Source organism: Zootoca vivipara, chromosome Z1 (assembly GCF_965207765.1).
Source record: "Zootoca vivipara chromosome Z1, rZooViv2.hap1.1, whole genome shotgun sequence".
In the NCBI taxonomy this organism is placed as follows: Eukaryota; Metazoa; Chordata; class Lepidosauria; order Squamata; family Lacertidae; genus Zootoca; species Zootoca vivipara.
This window is the reverse complement of record NC_142583.1, coordinates 17,648,132-17,664,997: the sequence shown is the minus strand read 5'-3', so window position 1 is coordinate 17,664,997 and position 16,866 is coordinate 17,648,132. Positions and strand designations below refer to the sequence as shown.

General features: G+C 42.5%; 1 protein-coding gene across 1 annotated transcript in view; it reads left to right on the top strand.

Annotated features, from left to right (window-relative positions):
* GRXCR1 (glutaredoxin and cysteine rich domain containing 1) overlaps positions 1-9,767 on the top strand; it is a 39,634-nt gene extending 29,867 nt beyond the window's left edge. The window contains exons 3-4 of the mRNA XM_088661163.1: positions 7,181-7,246; positions 9,494-9,767. Coding sequence (XP_088517289.1) covers positions 7,181-7,246; positions 9,494-9,673 — 246 coding nt within the window. The 3' untranslated portion in view covers positions 9,674-9,767. The remainder of the gene's footprint in view (positions 1-7,180; positions 7,247-9,493) is intronic.
* Positions 9,768-16,866: the final 7,099 nt, after the last annotated feature.

The window sequence follows — 16,866 nt, the reverse complement described above, 5'->3', positions numbered from 1 at the left end:
ATAAATTTAGCAAGCCTATTTTATTCTCAAAGCCATAAGGAGTGTGATAATATATGGATTTTTTTTTAAAAAAAAATGTGTTCTTCAGTTTTATCCTTTATCAGGTTTGTTTTGTTTTGCAGTCTCCTTTTTGTTACATAAGGCTCCTTGAGTATATTGTAGAAATATGACCCATATGTTTATAGAGAAATTATTATAAAAGATGAAAATGAAAAAAAAAAATCACCCTGTGTTTCCTTACATTTTTACCAGCAGCTGGTCAATAAATCTGTCCTGTTAACCCACTTCATGCCCTTTAACAGAAAGGAAAATAGCTTTCACTTGTGAGAAACCACAATATCCTGACTTGGCAAAATTGTGTGGAACTGATTTGAAGCAAAACAAAATTATCCAACCCTGTAGTTACACACAAATATGAAATTCCTGTTGTGAAGACCTTTTCAAAAATCAAATGGGGCACTTGAAAGAATCTTAAGGACAAATAAATGTAGGGTAAAGGTAAAGGACCCCTGGGCAGTTACATGCAGTCAAAGGCAACTATGGGGTCGCGGTGTTCATCTCGCTTTCAGGCCGAGGGAGCCGGTGTTTGTCCACAGACAGCTTTCCGGGTCTTGTTGTGGCCAGCATGACTAAACCGCTTCTGGTGCAACAGGACACCATGACGGAAACCAGAGCACACAGAAACGTCGTTTACCTTCCCACCACAGCAATACCTATTTATCTACTTGCACTGGCGTGCTTTTGAACTGCTAGGTTGGCAGGAGCTGGGACAGAGCAATGGGAGCTCACCCTGTCGCGGGAATTCAAACCGCCGACCTTCCGATCAGCAAGCCCAAGAGGCTCAGTAGGACCACAGTTTAGAGACCACAGTCTCACAGAGCAGGTAGTGTGTGATGTCTCTGCTGCACCTGCCAAAAGTGTGAGTGGGTAGTGTCATTCAGGATGTTTCCAGGGGTAAGGAAGAAGTGGAGCTCTGGGTCCTAAATGGGTCCAGTCTAGGGATAAGGAACACGTGGTTTTCCAGATGTTGTTGGACTCCAACCTCCATCAGCCCCTGTCAGAATAGCTAGTGGTCGGGGATGATGGGAGCTGTATTCCAGCAACCTCTGCAGAGAAGCATGTAATAATAATAATAATAATAATAATAATAATAATAATAATAATAATAATAATAATTTATTATTTATACCCCGCCCATCTGGCTGGGTTTCCCCAGCCACTCTGGGCGGTTTCCAACAGAAAAATAAAATAAAATAATCTATTAAACATTAAAAGCCTCCCTAAACAGGGCTGCATTCATATGTCTTCTAAAAATCTGGTAGTTGTTTTTCTCTTTGACATCTGATGGGAGGGCGTTCCACAGGGCGGGCGCCACTACTGAGAAGGCCCTCTGCCTGGTTCTCTGCAACTTGGCTTCTCACAATGAGGGAACTGCCAGAAGGCCCTCGGTGCTGGACCTCAGTGTCCGGGCAGAACGATGGGGTTGGAGATGCTCCTTCAGGTATACTGGACCGAGGCCATTTAGGGCTTTAAAGGTCAGCACCAACACTTTGAATTGTGCTTGGAAACATACTGGGAGCCAATGTAGATCTTTCAAGACCAGTGTTATGTGGTCTCGGCGGCCGCTCCCAGTCACCAGTCTAGCTGCCGCATTCTGGATTAGTTGTAGTTTCCAGATCACCTTCAAAGGTAGCCCCACGTAGAGCGCATTGCAGTAGTCCAAGCGGGAGATAACTAGAGCATGCAGCACTCTGGCAAGACAGTCTGCAGGCAGGTAGGGTCTCAGCCTGCATACCAGATGGAGCTGATAGACAGCTGCCCTGGACACAGAATTGACCTGCTGTGAGTCCAAAATGACTCCCAGGCTGCGCACTTGGTCCTTCAGGGGCAAAGTTACCCCATTCAGAACCAGAGAATCCTCCACACCTGCCCACCCAGGAACAGTACTTCTGTCTTGTCAGGATTCAACCTCAATCTGTTAGCCGCCATCCATCCTTCAACTGCCTCCAGGCACTCACACAGGACCTTCACTGCCTTCACTGGTTCTGATTTAAAAGAGAGGTAGAGCTGGGTATCATCATTCTGCATACTGATGAACACCCAGCCCAAACCCCGATGATCTCTCTCAGCGGCTGCATGTAGATGTTAAAAAGCATGGGGGAGAGGACAGAACCCTGAGGCACCCCACAAGTGAGGTGTACTGAGGTTGCAAGTCAGTTGAATTGCAAAGGGGGGAAAAGAGTAGTGGTTTCTGTTTAATTAAATTGTACGTTGTCTAATACTTCCTGCTGTATCCCCCAAAGACAGCTGTTTTAAGGGTTTGCCATCAATACATTTTATCAATTAATTAGTAAGTTGAAAGGCAGAAGATTCATCAACTATGTTTTTCAAAGGTGGTGGACAGCCTTATTGAGTCCACATCCAAGAAAGGATAAATAATCTCGTGGCATTAGCTTGCCTCTGTCCATATTGTTAAGTGCACTTTAGTGTGTCTGTAACGTTTATATTGGCCAAGGGCTGCTTATATCTGAAAACGAATCATGCCCTCTGCTGGGATAACGATGAAGCATACATAATGAAACTATTTCGACTAGAAGGTTACATAAAAAGGAGATTGGGCCCTTCTCATTTCCAGGTTTTGAAAGGTATTGAGAAAGGGGTGAGGAAGCCCTGACAATGGCCGAGTGATTATAAACTTACAACCTGCTTGCCTATGCAAGTAGATATTTTATTTTAAGGCCATTTAGAAATACCAACCAGCTCCTGTAGCCATTCTTATGATGAAGCAGTTCTATGCAAACACAGCAGAACCTGGGTCATCCCAACAAGCCAGCTAGCTCTCCTTTCCCCTGACATCACAGAGATCGTCAATCAAAGCACTAAACAAAGTACCGTAAGCAAATTGCCAGAGAAAACGCCAACAAAGGAAGAATGGCAAGCCAAGGTTATGGACTACGCGGAACTGGCTAAGCTGACAGAGAGGATACATGAGAGAGACAACATTGATTTGAAAAAAGGAGTGGGAACCATTTATAACCTATATTAAAAGGCAGTATAAAGACTTGGACCCATTGGCAGGTTTTGACTAAGCTTTCACAACTATATAAGAGATAAAATCCGCCGGGTATAGAATTTGTTTAATAAATCAATATGGAAATATGGAGGAAGCCAAAGAGGGGGAGAAGGGAGAAATATGGATATATAAATTGTTCAATTAAGATTTGTGGAAAATTTGTTGTTATCATTTGAAAATTCAATAAAAATTATTATTATTATTATTATTATTATAAAAAAGTAAGCAAGTTGCCAAATAGGCATGACCAGCTGACCACACTGCTTGCATAAAGCAGCGGTGGTAAATCTAGTCATCATCATAAAGGCCCCAGCTTTATAAGAACTGCTGATAAAATTACAGACGTACCTTGGAAGTCAAAAGGAATCTGTTCCGGAAGTCCGTTCGACTTCCAAAACGTTCAGAAACAAAAGCGCGGCTTCTGATTGGCTGCAGGAAGGGTTTGCAGCGTTTGGGAGCCTAAATGTCCGAGTGCCAAAGCATTTGGGATCCAAGGTATGACTGTATAGGAAAGGAGTGGGAAACTGGATCCAGCCAGTAGGTGTCTTTGAAACCACACAGTCACCTGACGTCAATCACTTGATGTCACAATGACACCAGATGAAACATTTCCCTTTATCCATGTAATTTGAAATCAAACAATGCAGGCAAAGGAAGCAGACTTTGTAGCCACCACTGACCAGCTGACTGCGTAGTGGGAATGGTTTGAGGTAAAGGGTCTCATGAACCAAATTAGGAGCCCAGGGGTCAGAGGATCTCCATCTCTGGTATAGGAGGTATCTATCGTACAGTGGTACCTTGGTTTATGAACACAATTGGTTCCGGAAGTCTGTTCATAAACTGAAGCGAATTTTCCCATTGAAAGTAATGGAAAGTGGATTAATCTGTGGGGTCCGCGGGGTTCGTAAACCGAAAATTCGTAAACGGAGGTGTTCATAAACCGAGGTTCCACTGTATATTAAATGTCTCCCAAGAACACGACAGAAAGGAAGCAGCAGGTGGCATTTGAGGACCAGAGAAATTTCGTCACTGAAATGCTTGGAGTATTGTATTTTTTTTTTGTTTCTTCTGGATAAATGTACTTTTCTTTTGTTGTGGTAAGGAAACACTTTAAATTGTTTAAAATGTATTAAATCACATGGCTTCATGTAGCTACATAGAAAAGGCATGATCAACACTGCTGCTGTTATTTGCTCCACTTCTAAATGCATCATCTTTGTTCAAAATGCACATGTGGAGCAGTAATTCTCAAGCATTGGGGTGATGCCTCTCATGGGAGCAGACAGAACTGATGTTAAGGAGAGCAGGGTCTTTTCTTGTCTTTTCTCTCTTCTCTTCTCTTCTCTTCTCTTCTCTTCTCTTCTCTTCTCTTCTCTTCTCTTCTCTTTTACCAGGGATTAGACTGTTTTCAGAGAAAAGTTCCCAGCCTCATTCTCGTGTGTGTGTGGGCCTAGTCTCTGTAGGATCTTTACATCTTCAAAATGGCGGCAGCAGAAGAATGACAGTTTCTCTGGACTATAGCAGTTAGAAACCTGAAGCCATGGAACTTGATCTGAACCCCTCTGTGCCTCTTGATTTCACATACAGTACCCTAGCTCAGTGTAAAAGAACTGAACTACAGTCCTAGGGTAGATCTACACACAGGAAAAAAACCACTATAAATAAGTCAAAAATTAAATTGTTATAAGAAAAGAAAAAACAACAACGCTGTGGAAAATTGCGTATAATTTTGTTTTACCCTCCAGCGCCATCTGGTGTTGCATTCAAAATGCTGTTTTTTGACTAATGTAGCTGAGTTCCTAGACTGCTTCTGTATATTATGAAAATGTGTGATGTACATGTATGTCCTGCTGCATCTGCCAAGGGATGCATATCTTTCCTATCTATTCATTTGGGAAGTATGAGGTGAACTTGGAGACCTGACAGGTGCCCCGAGGCCCATTAAACTCCAAGGGTGAGGCATCCGCCATTGCTGATGGGCTTGCTGGCACATCTCTCATCCGAGGGCAGGGGATTTGAAAGCTCTAAACTTCTCTGAGCAGGTATCCCAAGGGGAGGAGCACATTATAAGAGCCTATAAAAACATATACATGGGAGATGGGCAGATCAAGGGGATATCAAAGTGATGTACAGAAATTTGGGGAGCTGGTGAAGAAGGCTGCAAGGGAAATGTGTACCTATGAGAAAAGAGTCCTGCTGAGAGTCTGGTAAGTTAAGGGACTGTCCAGACTAGGGCTAGAGACTTGGGTTTATCCAATTTTGGTTTGTTTTTGTTCCAACAGGGATATTTTGGGTTTCTGTAATTTGGCGGCATCACATTTCTTTCTCTTGTAACATTTATAGCAATACCTAAAGAGGCTTCATATGGGACCCCAGTTAACTTTTGGAGGCTGTTTGATAAGGAGCACTCTGGTAAACAAACTGAAGCTCAGTCCAGATAAGACTGAGGCACTGTTAGTGGGCTGTTCTCTAGACCAGATCGATGGGAGGTTGCCGGCTCTTGATGGGATTACACTACCTCTGCAGGAGTAGGTACGTAGCTTGGGGGTCCTCCTGGATCCTTTGCTGTTGCTTGAGGCTCAGGTGGCCTCGGTGGTGTGGAGTACCTCCCATCAACTTTGGCTGTTGGTCCAGCTGCACCCCTGTCTGGACATAGATAGACTAACTTCTGTCATCTATGCTCTGGTACCCTCTAGGCTAGATTACTGCAACACATTATAGGTGGGACTGCCTATGAACAAAGTTCAGAAACTTCAGCTAGTGCAGAATTCAGTGGCCAGGTTGCTCACCAAGGCAAGATTGTTTGAGCATATAATGTCAATCCTGCCCTGGCTGCTCATTAGTTTCCATGCCCAATTACCGACAAAAGTGCTGGTTTTGACCTATGAAGCCTTAAACGGCTCAGGGCAGCAGTACCTCAAGGAGCACCTCTCCCCATATGAACCAACCTGGACCCTGAGATCATCATCTAAGGCCCTTCTTCGTGTTCCCCTTCCACGAGAGGTCCAGAGGGTGGCAACACAAGAACAGGCCTTTTGTGTGGTGGCTTCCCCAGTTGTAGAATGCTCTCTCCAGGGAGGCTCGCCTGGCACCTTCGTTGCATATCTTTAGCCTTTGGCTAATTAAACAATCTATGGCCTTTTAAACTAGGGTGCGGGAGTTGTTATTATTTGTCATTTTGGGATGTTTGTTTGTTTGTTTTTATATCGTAAACTGCCCGGTGATCTTCGGATGAAAGGCGGTATAGAAATCTAACAAACAAACAAACAAACAAACAAATCGATCCCTTATCTGAGGGCACAAGATATGGGCACACTCCTCCTTCAACCTAGCAACCAGTATGTGCAAGTATAATCGTTCCCTCCCCGCCCCCTGAATAATGCACACATTGAATACAAAATGCCCTTGGTAGAGTTGCTCCGTTCCTCAACAGGTCCTCTCTGATTAGCAGAAAGAGCCAAAGGAAAGTTTTATATCTTCTTTGGCAGTTTAATTTTCTTTACAGTAACCTTTTGTACTTTCAAGAAGAAAAATGAAGAACCTCTTCATTACTGCCTTGCTTCAGAGCTCAGAAATTCCCCATGGTCCTATGTACTCAACCTAAATTATTTTTATTATTCACGGCTGGATCTTGATTTTCGTGTCATAATGGTATTTTTCATCATCTTTCTTCCCCTGGCATCGTAGCCTCAACATGCTCCGTATGAATTCAAGCTGGAAATGCTTGAACAGTAGAAATACTGTTTTTCTCATGCTCGTTTAGGTGTATTCTCTGATGCACCGTATATTTAAGAAATTGCCTCCTTGACATATTAACAAGGTGCCTCCTTTTTATTTATAAGAAAGCATGCATTGCAAAAGAAGGGGGGGAATTGCAGTGATCATGTAGTACAATATATATGAGATACAACATGTAATGATCCTATGCTCAGCAGCCAAAGCACACACAGGCCAGCTGAAAAAGTATGATGATATTGTTAATAATTTTCTTTTTGGGGGGAAAAAGGATCTGTTGTCTGACTTTCAGCAAAATTGTCTAGACAAAAACTCCAACAGAGCTTTATATCTCAGCCGTTACATTAACAAATTTTGTCTGTTTCCTTACAGGGTGCTGAGAAAATTTTGTCCATGAATGAATCAGGGGAACTGCAAGATCTCTTAACAAAAATTGAGGTAATTGATGAGGTTATAAAAGGTGACAAATTAAAATACCATTCTCATACTTTAGTTACATACATAGTGTTCTGTGGTAAGCTCACCAATGAATTATATTTTCTTTGTAAGGGAACACAAAATGTCTCCAGCCTTTTGCTCATTATTCACTACAAGTATGGTATCTGTTGGCCCTACACTTGTATTAATTCTGGGGGAAAAAAATTAGGAACATGGTCATAGGAAGGTAATATGTGGTTCTGCCCTGAGTATATATAATTCATGCCCATGCCTATGCCGTTCAACCTCTCCCAGCCTCTATTTCTCAAACTCAAAAGTGCCTCACATAGAGAACAGGGCAGCTCAGGCTAGAACTACATATCACCCCAAACAAAATGGCCACCCCATATATTCTTTTCATCCTCTTCTCTGTCATGTGGCAAAGGCATAAAATTGTGCATCTTTGTTCCCATTGGGTCTGAACTGGTGGTGACAGACCAGGAATGACTGACCTTTGGGTCAAATTGGTAGCTTAGTGAAGATGTTGACCCAGTGTGTGGCAACTGTGAAAAAGTTGGATTCCATGCTAAGGGATACCGGTAATTAATAGTTAAATCAGTATTATTTTTAAAAAATCAAAAAATAAAACTGTCAGTATTATAACACCATTATGCTAATCTATAGTGTGACCACACCTCGAATACCATGTACAGTTTTGGTTACCTCAGCTCCAAAATGGCACCGTAGAACTGGAGAAGGGTCAGGAAAGGGCAACCAAGATTATCACAGTGTCACTTGGACGACTTTAAAAGAGGATTAGGGTAGACAAGTTCATGAAGGATAAGCTACTACCCACAATGGTTACATTCTGTCTCATTGTAGGAGGCAGCATGCCGCTGAAAACCAGTTGCTTGGAATCACAAGTGTGGAGAGTCCTCCTGTCCTCCTTGTGGGCTTCTTTACCATAGGCTTTTGGCTGGCCACCACGGGTCCAACGGGGCTCTCCTTTTGTTTTGTTTCTTATGTAAATCACAGCCATAGGGGAGCCCAAGAAGCCTCAGTACCACGGAGAGTGGAGGGGTTTATCTGCAACCATCCGTTATAAGAATCTCAAGGTCTCAAATCTAGAATAAATATTCATAAATGCACACATATCTAAATGTATGAACCGTGTGTCTGAAATAGTATGGGAGAGCAACCCTGAAGCCATTTTGACTCTCCCAGTGACCTCAGATATTCCTCTGCAGTAAGGGAGGCAAATGGGGAAAGTCTTCCCATTGTCTTTTTGCTTGCAAATCCTGTCTTAAGGGTGTGTTTGTGTATGCCTGTGATCTGGATCCAGGAACTAAAGTATTAACCATCATAAAAGAATGGCCAGGCTGCCCAGGCAATACAATCAGTGACCATAGCTGCCAAGTCTCCTGTTTTCCCCGGGAAAACCCCTTTTTTACTTACCTTTTCCGGTGGTATGCGTACAAGCGACTTTCGAAGCCGGCGGCGGCCATTTTTGGTGCCCATAGAAGGGCAAAGCGACACCGGAAGTTACATCGATGCAACTTCCGGTGTCAAATGGCTGCCGGTCCCGGATTCTGCAGTCCGGAACTTGGAAGGTAAGTCAGTGACCATTCTCAGGTATCTTGGCAGGCAGGGGTTCTCCTTCTGTGATGTATGTATGATGTTTTAGGGGGTGGTGGTCTTGGGCTACAGGGTTGGCAATTTCAAAAGTCTATATAAGGCCTTGCGCACCATTGTTCAGGGTTCTCCTCCCACCTGCGTGTGGTGAGTGAGGAACCCTGTTGCAACAGTTCTTTGAATAAAGATCAGGCTTACTAGCCACTTTGCTTCTCAATATACTCTGGTTGGCCTCTTGTTATTTTTTTCCTACGGATAGGGAACCCACTTAAGGACTCTATACCGGCTCCGGAATACCCCATAATGGAAAGGGAACAGTTTTTCTTATAACACATCTCAACCAAAAAAATACCTCCCTGAAACTTCCATTCCTAATTCAAGGGAAGCTTCCACTGGTGGGAATGGAGGGTTCTATTGAAATACAAATAGCAGCTTCAGAAAGGTTTTTGTTGGAGCTATGGGCCCTGAGAGCCATATTTACATAAGAAGAAATGTGTAAGTTACTTTCATTCTCACAGTTAATTCCCTGTCCGGTTTGGACCTCAGGATATAATGCAAATAATGGATGCCATCTTTCTTTCTCTCTCTCTCTCTCTCTCTCTCTCTCTCTCTCTCTCTCCCCCCCTCCCACCTCAGAGAGTTCAACACCCTCATGAATGCCTCTCATGTGGGGGCTTTGGTTTTATTCCGTGCTCAGCGTGCCATGGGAGCAAGATGTCAGTGTTTCGGAACTGTTTTACGGACTCATTCAAAGCCCTCAAGTGCACCGCTTGCAATGAGAACGGGTTGCAACGCTGCAAGAGTTGCCTCAGCTAAGGATGGCGCCTTGATACAAAAACCAACCTCATTTTATTACGTCAATGCAGCAGTTTGTTATACTATTTTATATTAAGGAAAACCACCATGTTTGTCTAATTCAGTCAATAAACGTTCATTTGTAAAAAATAAAATAAAACGAAACAAATAGTTGCTGGAGTCCTTCATGTGGTGAGATCTCACAGTTGCCTGAAACTCAACATATAAAAAGCTGGTATAGTCGTACCTTGGTTTTCGAACAGCCTAGTTCTCAAACATTTTGGCTCCCGAACAATCAAAACCGGAAGTGACTGTTCCGGTTTTCGAACGTTCTTTTGGAAGCCAAACGTCCGACGGGGCTTCCACGCAGTGGCAGAGCTTCATGCTCTAGCACCGGCGGTGGAGCGCAGGCGGGGGCGGGGCTGGCATGTGTCCTGGGGGTGGGGCGCTTCTGATTTGCTCCAGGAGCTTCCTGCGTCGATAACTAAAGGTTAATGTGTAGCCAACCACCTATGCAGAATTGACTGGCCTTCCATCAGCTCTCCTCTCTCATTTGGTCCAGGGAATTTGGGGTACCGTATCATTCGCTATTTTTGCTGCCTTCACTGGTTTTGATTTAAATGGTGCCACCATCCATGCACAGGAATATATCAGCAGGCTTAAGGAAAGTTTGCGTAAGTACAAAACATCTACCAGACACGGTCATGGCTGGTGTGTGTGTGTTGGAGAAAATATAAACCATAGCTGCCTTTGGAAGCGGGAGGGCCTCCTTTCATTCAACATCTCTGTTACTCAACTGCTGAGTAGACCTAATGGAAGTGAGTCACTCTGCTCCATTGTGGATGATAAACTCTATGGTACATTAGACTTGACTCTCTTGCATCTATGCTGGCTGTTGTTGTTGTTGTTGTTGTTGTTGTTGTTGTTGTTGTTGTTATATATGCTGACTATTACAACACTGCCTCTTTTGCTGACCATGTGGGGGTTTTGGACCCAACTTCGCAATAGCTTCATTCACCACCTCTAAATGACCCTGGCTACCTATAAATTCTTCTGTAGAGCTTCCAGCTCTTCCATGCCTGTACTTGTCAATTCCCATGATATGTCATTGGTTCCCCAATTCCTTCCTTCTTGCCCATTTTCTTCTTGGCTGGCTCCTGCCCTCCAGCTCCGGAGTCATTCCAGGTCCCTGAGACCTTTGCTGTTTCTGGGATGAAGCCTAATTCTCCCATTAGTTCCTGCCTATACAGTGGTACCTCTACTTACAAATTTAATGCGTTCCGAACACACATTTGTAAGTCGAAAAAATTTGTAAGTCGAATCCCATAGGAATGTATTGGGAGAAAAAAATCGTAAGTAGAAGCAACCCTATCTAAAAATTCGTAAGTAGAAAAAATCCTATCTAAACCGCATCCAAGATGGCGGACGGAGCTCCATTCGTAAGTAGAAACATTCGTAAGTAGAGGTACCACTGTACTTCCAGGACCAACACTGCAATTTACAAGGCTCACGGAGGGGTACTGGCCATGCTCGCTAAGCATAGGATTTTGCCAGTAGCAAACTGATGGCACAAAGACTACAGATATTTGCTATGTTATCGTTCCAAAATGCAGTTCTCTGAAGTTTGGGACAGGATTGCTAACCCCTTTCTTGTTGAGAGCAAGCACATATGACTATAGAGATTTACAATATAAATCCTATATTCGTTTACCCATAAGGAGGTCCCACTGTAGTCCATAAGGGCCTAGTCTCAAGTAGAATGAATACAGCTGCAATTACAGCAGATGTTGAGGATATTTTCCTGCTTTGTTTGTTTGCTTGAAAGCTCTTGCAATGTTTTATTAAGTGTTACATAAGGTGAGGGGACATATAATGCATTCCATTTTTTGGTACAGTTTTATAGTTGCAGGCATTTTCTTCCATTTAATTCAATATTCTTAAATGAGGCTCTTGATGTACAGAACAGTTTGGTTTTACGTATTTATTTATTTTTAGGAGAGGGAAGGAGGTTACTTTTATATTGCTTCAGGGAATACACAACCCTTTTCTTTTCTGATGAGAAATAATACCGCGAGAAATTGATTTCCATCAAATGTGATGTGTCTGGCGGCTTTGTCATTTGAAAAGATTTATAATAGCCGAGATCCTGTCATGTCCAACAACACACTAAATTAATATCAAGAACTTGCGTTTCTATGGCCTTGAGAACTTGGTGTAAAACCTTGGAACAGAAGGACAGCTTCACACCCAATAAAGTAAACTAAAGCTCTAACCAGGATCAAGTGAAGATGGTCAACATTGATAAACAGTGCAATATATGCTAAGGGATGAGCTCAGTGCCAAATACAAATACAGTGGTTCCTCGCAAGACGAAAGCCCTGCAAGACGAATTTTTCACAAGACGAATGCGTCTTGCGATCTGATGGTGACTCGCAAGACGAATTCATTTTGTGAAAAATTCGTCTTGCGATCGCGGTTTCCCATGGGAATGCATTGAAATTTAATTAATGTGTTCCTTTGGGCAAAAAAAAAGAAATTTCAATGCATTCCTCTGGGAAACCGCGATTCGCAAGACGAATTTTTCACAAAACGAATTGACTCGCGGAACGAATTAAATTCGTCTTGCGAGGCACCACTGTACACAGGTTCCCATAAACAGCTATTCTGAATAGCGTCTTTATTACTGCTCATTTTGAGACAAAGAGATACCAGGTGACAGAAACGAATGAGTAACCACACCAATAGAATTTTCCTGGCCTGGAAAGAATTTCACCCTCATGTCCCTTCGTCAAAACTGGAGGATGCTGAGACATTCTTTCTATTAAGTCTCACACATCCTTTCATAGTATGCACTTATGTACGTGTGCAAAAACAGAAGGGCCAGGAAGACCGGGAGGAAGTATGCTGTCATAGGGAGGCAGAGGTTAAAGTTCAGGGCAGCAAGCAAGGAAAAGGAAAAGGCGTTAGAGTCCTTGTACTAGCAACAAGTTGCTCAAAGTAAGGAAGAAGTTCTGAGGCTTTGGAGTCAGCTGGCAATGCTCTGGCAGGCTGGTGCTAGAATGCAGATGGCACCTTGCCAGGCTAGCATACACTCCAAGTGTCCCAGTTTTTCAGGGATAGTCCTGGAATTACGAAAGCCGTCTCAGCTTCTGATTTGATCCTGGAATGTCCCACTTCTTTTTTTTATATAAAAAAAACACACTTCATTTTTGTCTTCCCCATAACTAAAGGTTGACCCATTTTTCACAGGCGCTGGCTTTTACGGAAGACAAATGAAATGATATTGTTGATGAACAGGGCTTCATGGTTAAAAAGATAATGACAGAAACTTCATGCATTATTTCCGACCCTTGCTTTGTATTATGGCATGAAAGCTAATTTTATTCACTTAGGAGCAAGACACATAATATGACCACAAAAGCATTCAATGGGAAACATTTATGCCCTAAATAATTTAGGTGGTGGGAGAATTTCGATTGCTCAGCTTACCTTAAATAATTGAGGGGCGATAAGGAGGAGTATTGTAATCCAGTGACAATTTGCAGAATGAAAATTAGGGGAAATCATTATTTATGTTCATTCCCGACTCTCTCTCTCTCTCTCTCTCTCTCTCTCTCTCTCTCTCTCTCTCTCTCTCTCTCTCTCTCTCGATCTTGTGGGTGTTGAATTGGGAAATGGTGGCATTTCAGAAAAGGGTTATGAAAAGAGCAATCTGATCTAAAATGCTTCTGGCTTACCAGTCCCATTGTGAAAAATAGCTTTCAAGCGAGTTTTAAAGATTTATGAAATCGAGTAAGCTCTCACTAAAGTAATGGCACTCTGCAATGATTTGCATGTGAGTCCTGCACAGTCTCTGTGTTTCGATCTCCAGACTCCACACATTGCCTTTCAAAGGAGACAGCCTGTCTCTTGGCAAAGGAACGTCTTTTAATAGCCAATTAGCAGCTACCACGTGCCCATGGAAAAAGAAATATTACAGGCCCTTGCAGTGTACGGGATGAAACATCTCGTGTGAATTTATTCTAGGCTGCTTTTTCAGGTGATTTGGTGAGAAGTTATATTTTGAATGAAGCGGCAAAACGTCACTGCAAATGCATTGATATTTAATGTAATATATCGGGGTGGCCAACTCCCAAGAGACTGCGATCTACTCACAGAGTTAAAAACTGGCAGTGATCTACCCCCTTTTGGGGGGTCCAGGTCAAAGTTGTTCAGCTTCTGTAGGGGGAGCCAGTGATCTACCGATGATCTACCACAGACGTCCAGTGATCTACTGGTATATCATAATCTACCTGTTGGACGTGCCTGTAATGTATTATTACGTTATTACAATATTACAATAAAGAAGGCAATCCCCAGACCCTCACTTTTTTGTGGTTGAAAGAGATGTTGTGATGAAAGCTGTCTTCCGGTTTTTCGAAGGTTTTCTTTCTCTGTGAAAGAGGTTTTCATTCTTCTCCTTCATTCTCTCAGCAGGAGTGAAACGCAAATAATAATAATAATAATAAATTTTTATTTATACCCCGCCCTCCCCAGTCAAAAACCGGGCTCAGGGCGGCTAACACCAACAGAATTACAATAAAACATAAAAACAATTAATTAAAATACAGATTAAAATACAGTATTAAAATTTTGAAGTGCAGCCTCATTTCAAGTAGGCCATAAATCCAAGCCATGAGGGAGGAAAACACAGGGGTCAGGCTGAGTCTAACCCAAAGGCCAGGCGGAACAGCTCCGTTTTGCAGGCCCTGCGGAAAGATGACGAATCCCGCAGGGCCCTGGTCTCCTGGGAATGAGCGTTCCACCAGGTTGGGGCCAGTATATAACTGCTTTGCTCAGAGACCTGCACTGGTCGCTGATTTGATTTGTTACGAGACCAAATTCAAGGTGTCACTATTAGTCTACAAAGGCCTTAGCAACTTGTGAGCTTGTCTTGTCCTATACATGCCCATTCGACTGCTTCAGTCTGTTGAAGTGGCACTATCAATATGCACCACATAATACGCTTTCTGCCTTTGTACGAAATCAAATATTTAGTGTTTGCAGCATTTGCACCTTGGAACTCCCTGCTGACTGACATCAAGCACAAGCCTTCACTGTACTCTTTTTGGTGCTTGCTTAAAACATTTTTGTTTAGGAAAGCCTATACAAGCATGTGGGTGGCACTGTGGTCTAAACCACTGGGCCTAGGGCTTGCCGATCAGAAGGTTGGTGGTTCAAATCGGGGAGCTCCCGTTGCTCGGTTCCAGCTCCTGCCAACCTAGCAGTTTGAAAGCATGTCGAAGTGCAAGTAGATAAATAGGTACCAGCGGGAAGGTAAATGGCGTTTCCATGTGCTGCTCTAATTCGCCAGAAGTGGCTTTGTCATGCTGGCCACATGACCCAGAAGCTGTCTGCGGACAAATGCCGGCTCCCTCGGCCAGTAAAGCGAGATAAGTGCGCAACCCCAGACTCATCCGCAATTGGACTTAACTGTCAGGGATCCCTTTACCTTTACCTATACAGGCATGTAGAAGTTATATGTGTTTTAATCTGTTTATTATTGGTTTAAATTGGTTTTTCATGCTTTAAAATACCTATTTTTAACCTCTATTGTTAAATTAATGGGTTTTATTTTTGCAAACTTCTTTAAGGTTTTACCACCACCAAGCAGTATATAATTTTTGTTAAATAAATAAAATAAAGTATCAGTTTATAGCAATGGGACTTAAAAAAAGAGTGCAGGCAACATCTTTTCATGTAACTTTTTTTTTTTTTTGCAAAGTAGCACGAGCAGTTTGGGGAAAACGGTGGTTATGAACAGGTATGAAATAATTGGAGAGGGAAGAATTTAACAGTGTTGGGGTGGTTTCCCCCCTCCATAATTCTTTGCACCCTTCAAAACAGTGTTTGGAACTGAAAAACGAACCTCACAAAAATGTATCACGTGACTAACTGAAACATACTCATGTGATTCACAGTGCTAGTTAATCCAAAGTCGTCCCCCTACAGAAATATTGAGGATTGGATAACATGACTTATTTTGCTCTGCTTCCTTTGAAGAAAGTGTGACTTCCTACTTCACCAAGGAGTATGTAGCAGTGGGAGAGTAACAGGCAAAGATCAATGGACTGCGGGGAAGAAACTGTGTTTGATGAGTCTGAAGATATTTGATCTGGAAGTAGCCGAGTCACAGTGCTATTTTTATTGCGCTAGGAAAAGGTCACGGAACCCTAAGAGATAACATGACAAATGGCAAACTGCCAAACCCATGGATGTGGGAAAAGGCGACATAAAAAAGAGTGATGTACCGACAGTGGGATTTATTATAAATTAAAAGAGCGAAGAAGGTGGCAAGAGAAAAGGGGGGGGGAAGGGGCTTTGGAAGCTGTCAAAGAAAAACTTACTTTCCTGGCACAGGATAAATAGCCTCTTGAGAAGCAGAGCCATCAAGAATATCCATTTAAAGTTACAGTACATGGCATGTAAAATTAGGATGGCTGCTGCTGCAAATAAGGCCTGTTAACATATACAAACAAGTTTGTAGTGTTCATTCTCATTCCTTTTGTCGAATTACTCCAAGATGGTCTAAGGATCCCTAACAAATAGGTCTCAGTAAACCACAAATCTACTGCTCACTAAGTTGCTTGGAAGAAGCTACAGCTGTAGCAGATCTTGAACTGGTTCAAATGTTTAACATTCTTGCTTTATTTGGCTGATGCTAAATAAACATACAAGCAACTAATAAATGCATTGGGGAGATGAGCTCCAAATATTTATCCACAAAATTGTTATTTATTTTTTTAAGGCACATTGTGCATTTTCCGGCATGCAGACCAATCTTGTGAATTATTCTCCATAGATAAGCAGATAAGAAATTGAGGTATAAGCTCAGCAACCCACTTGTTCATTTCAGCAATTCGTTCTATGGGGATTATAATGCTAATCTACATTACAGAGCTGTTTAAGGTTTCCTTTATTTTTTAAAAAATGGAGGCTTTCCTCCTGGGGATACTAGGCCCAGACATACCTAAAAAACGAAGGAAATATTCTTGTACGTCACGGTAGCTGCAAGAATATTAATTGCCACAAATTGGGAAGGAGGGAAAAAAATTTCAGACTAAACTGGAGTGGCAAAGTAAACTGCTAGAATACGCTGAGTTAGCTAAAATGACAGGGGAACTGAGAGGCAATATGGACCAAACATTTATTAAAGAATAGGACATGTACAAAAA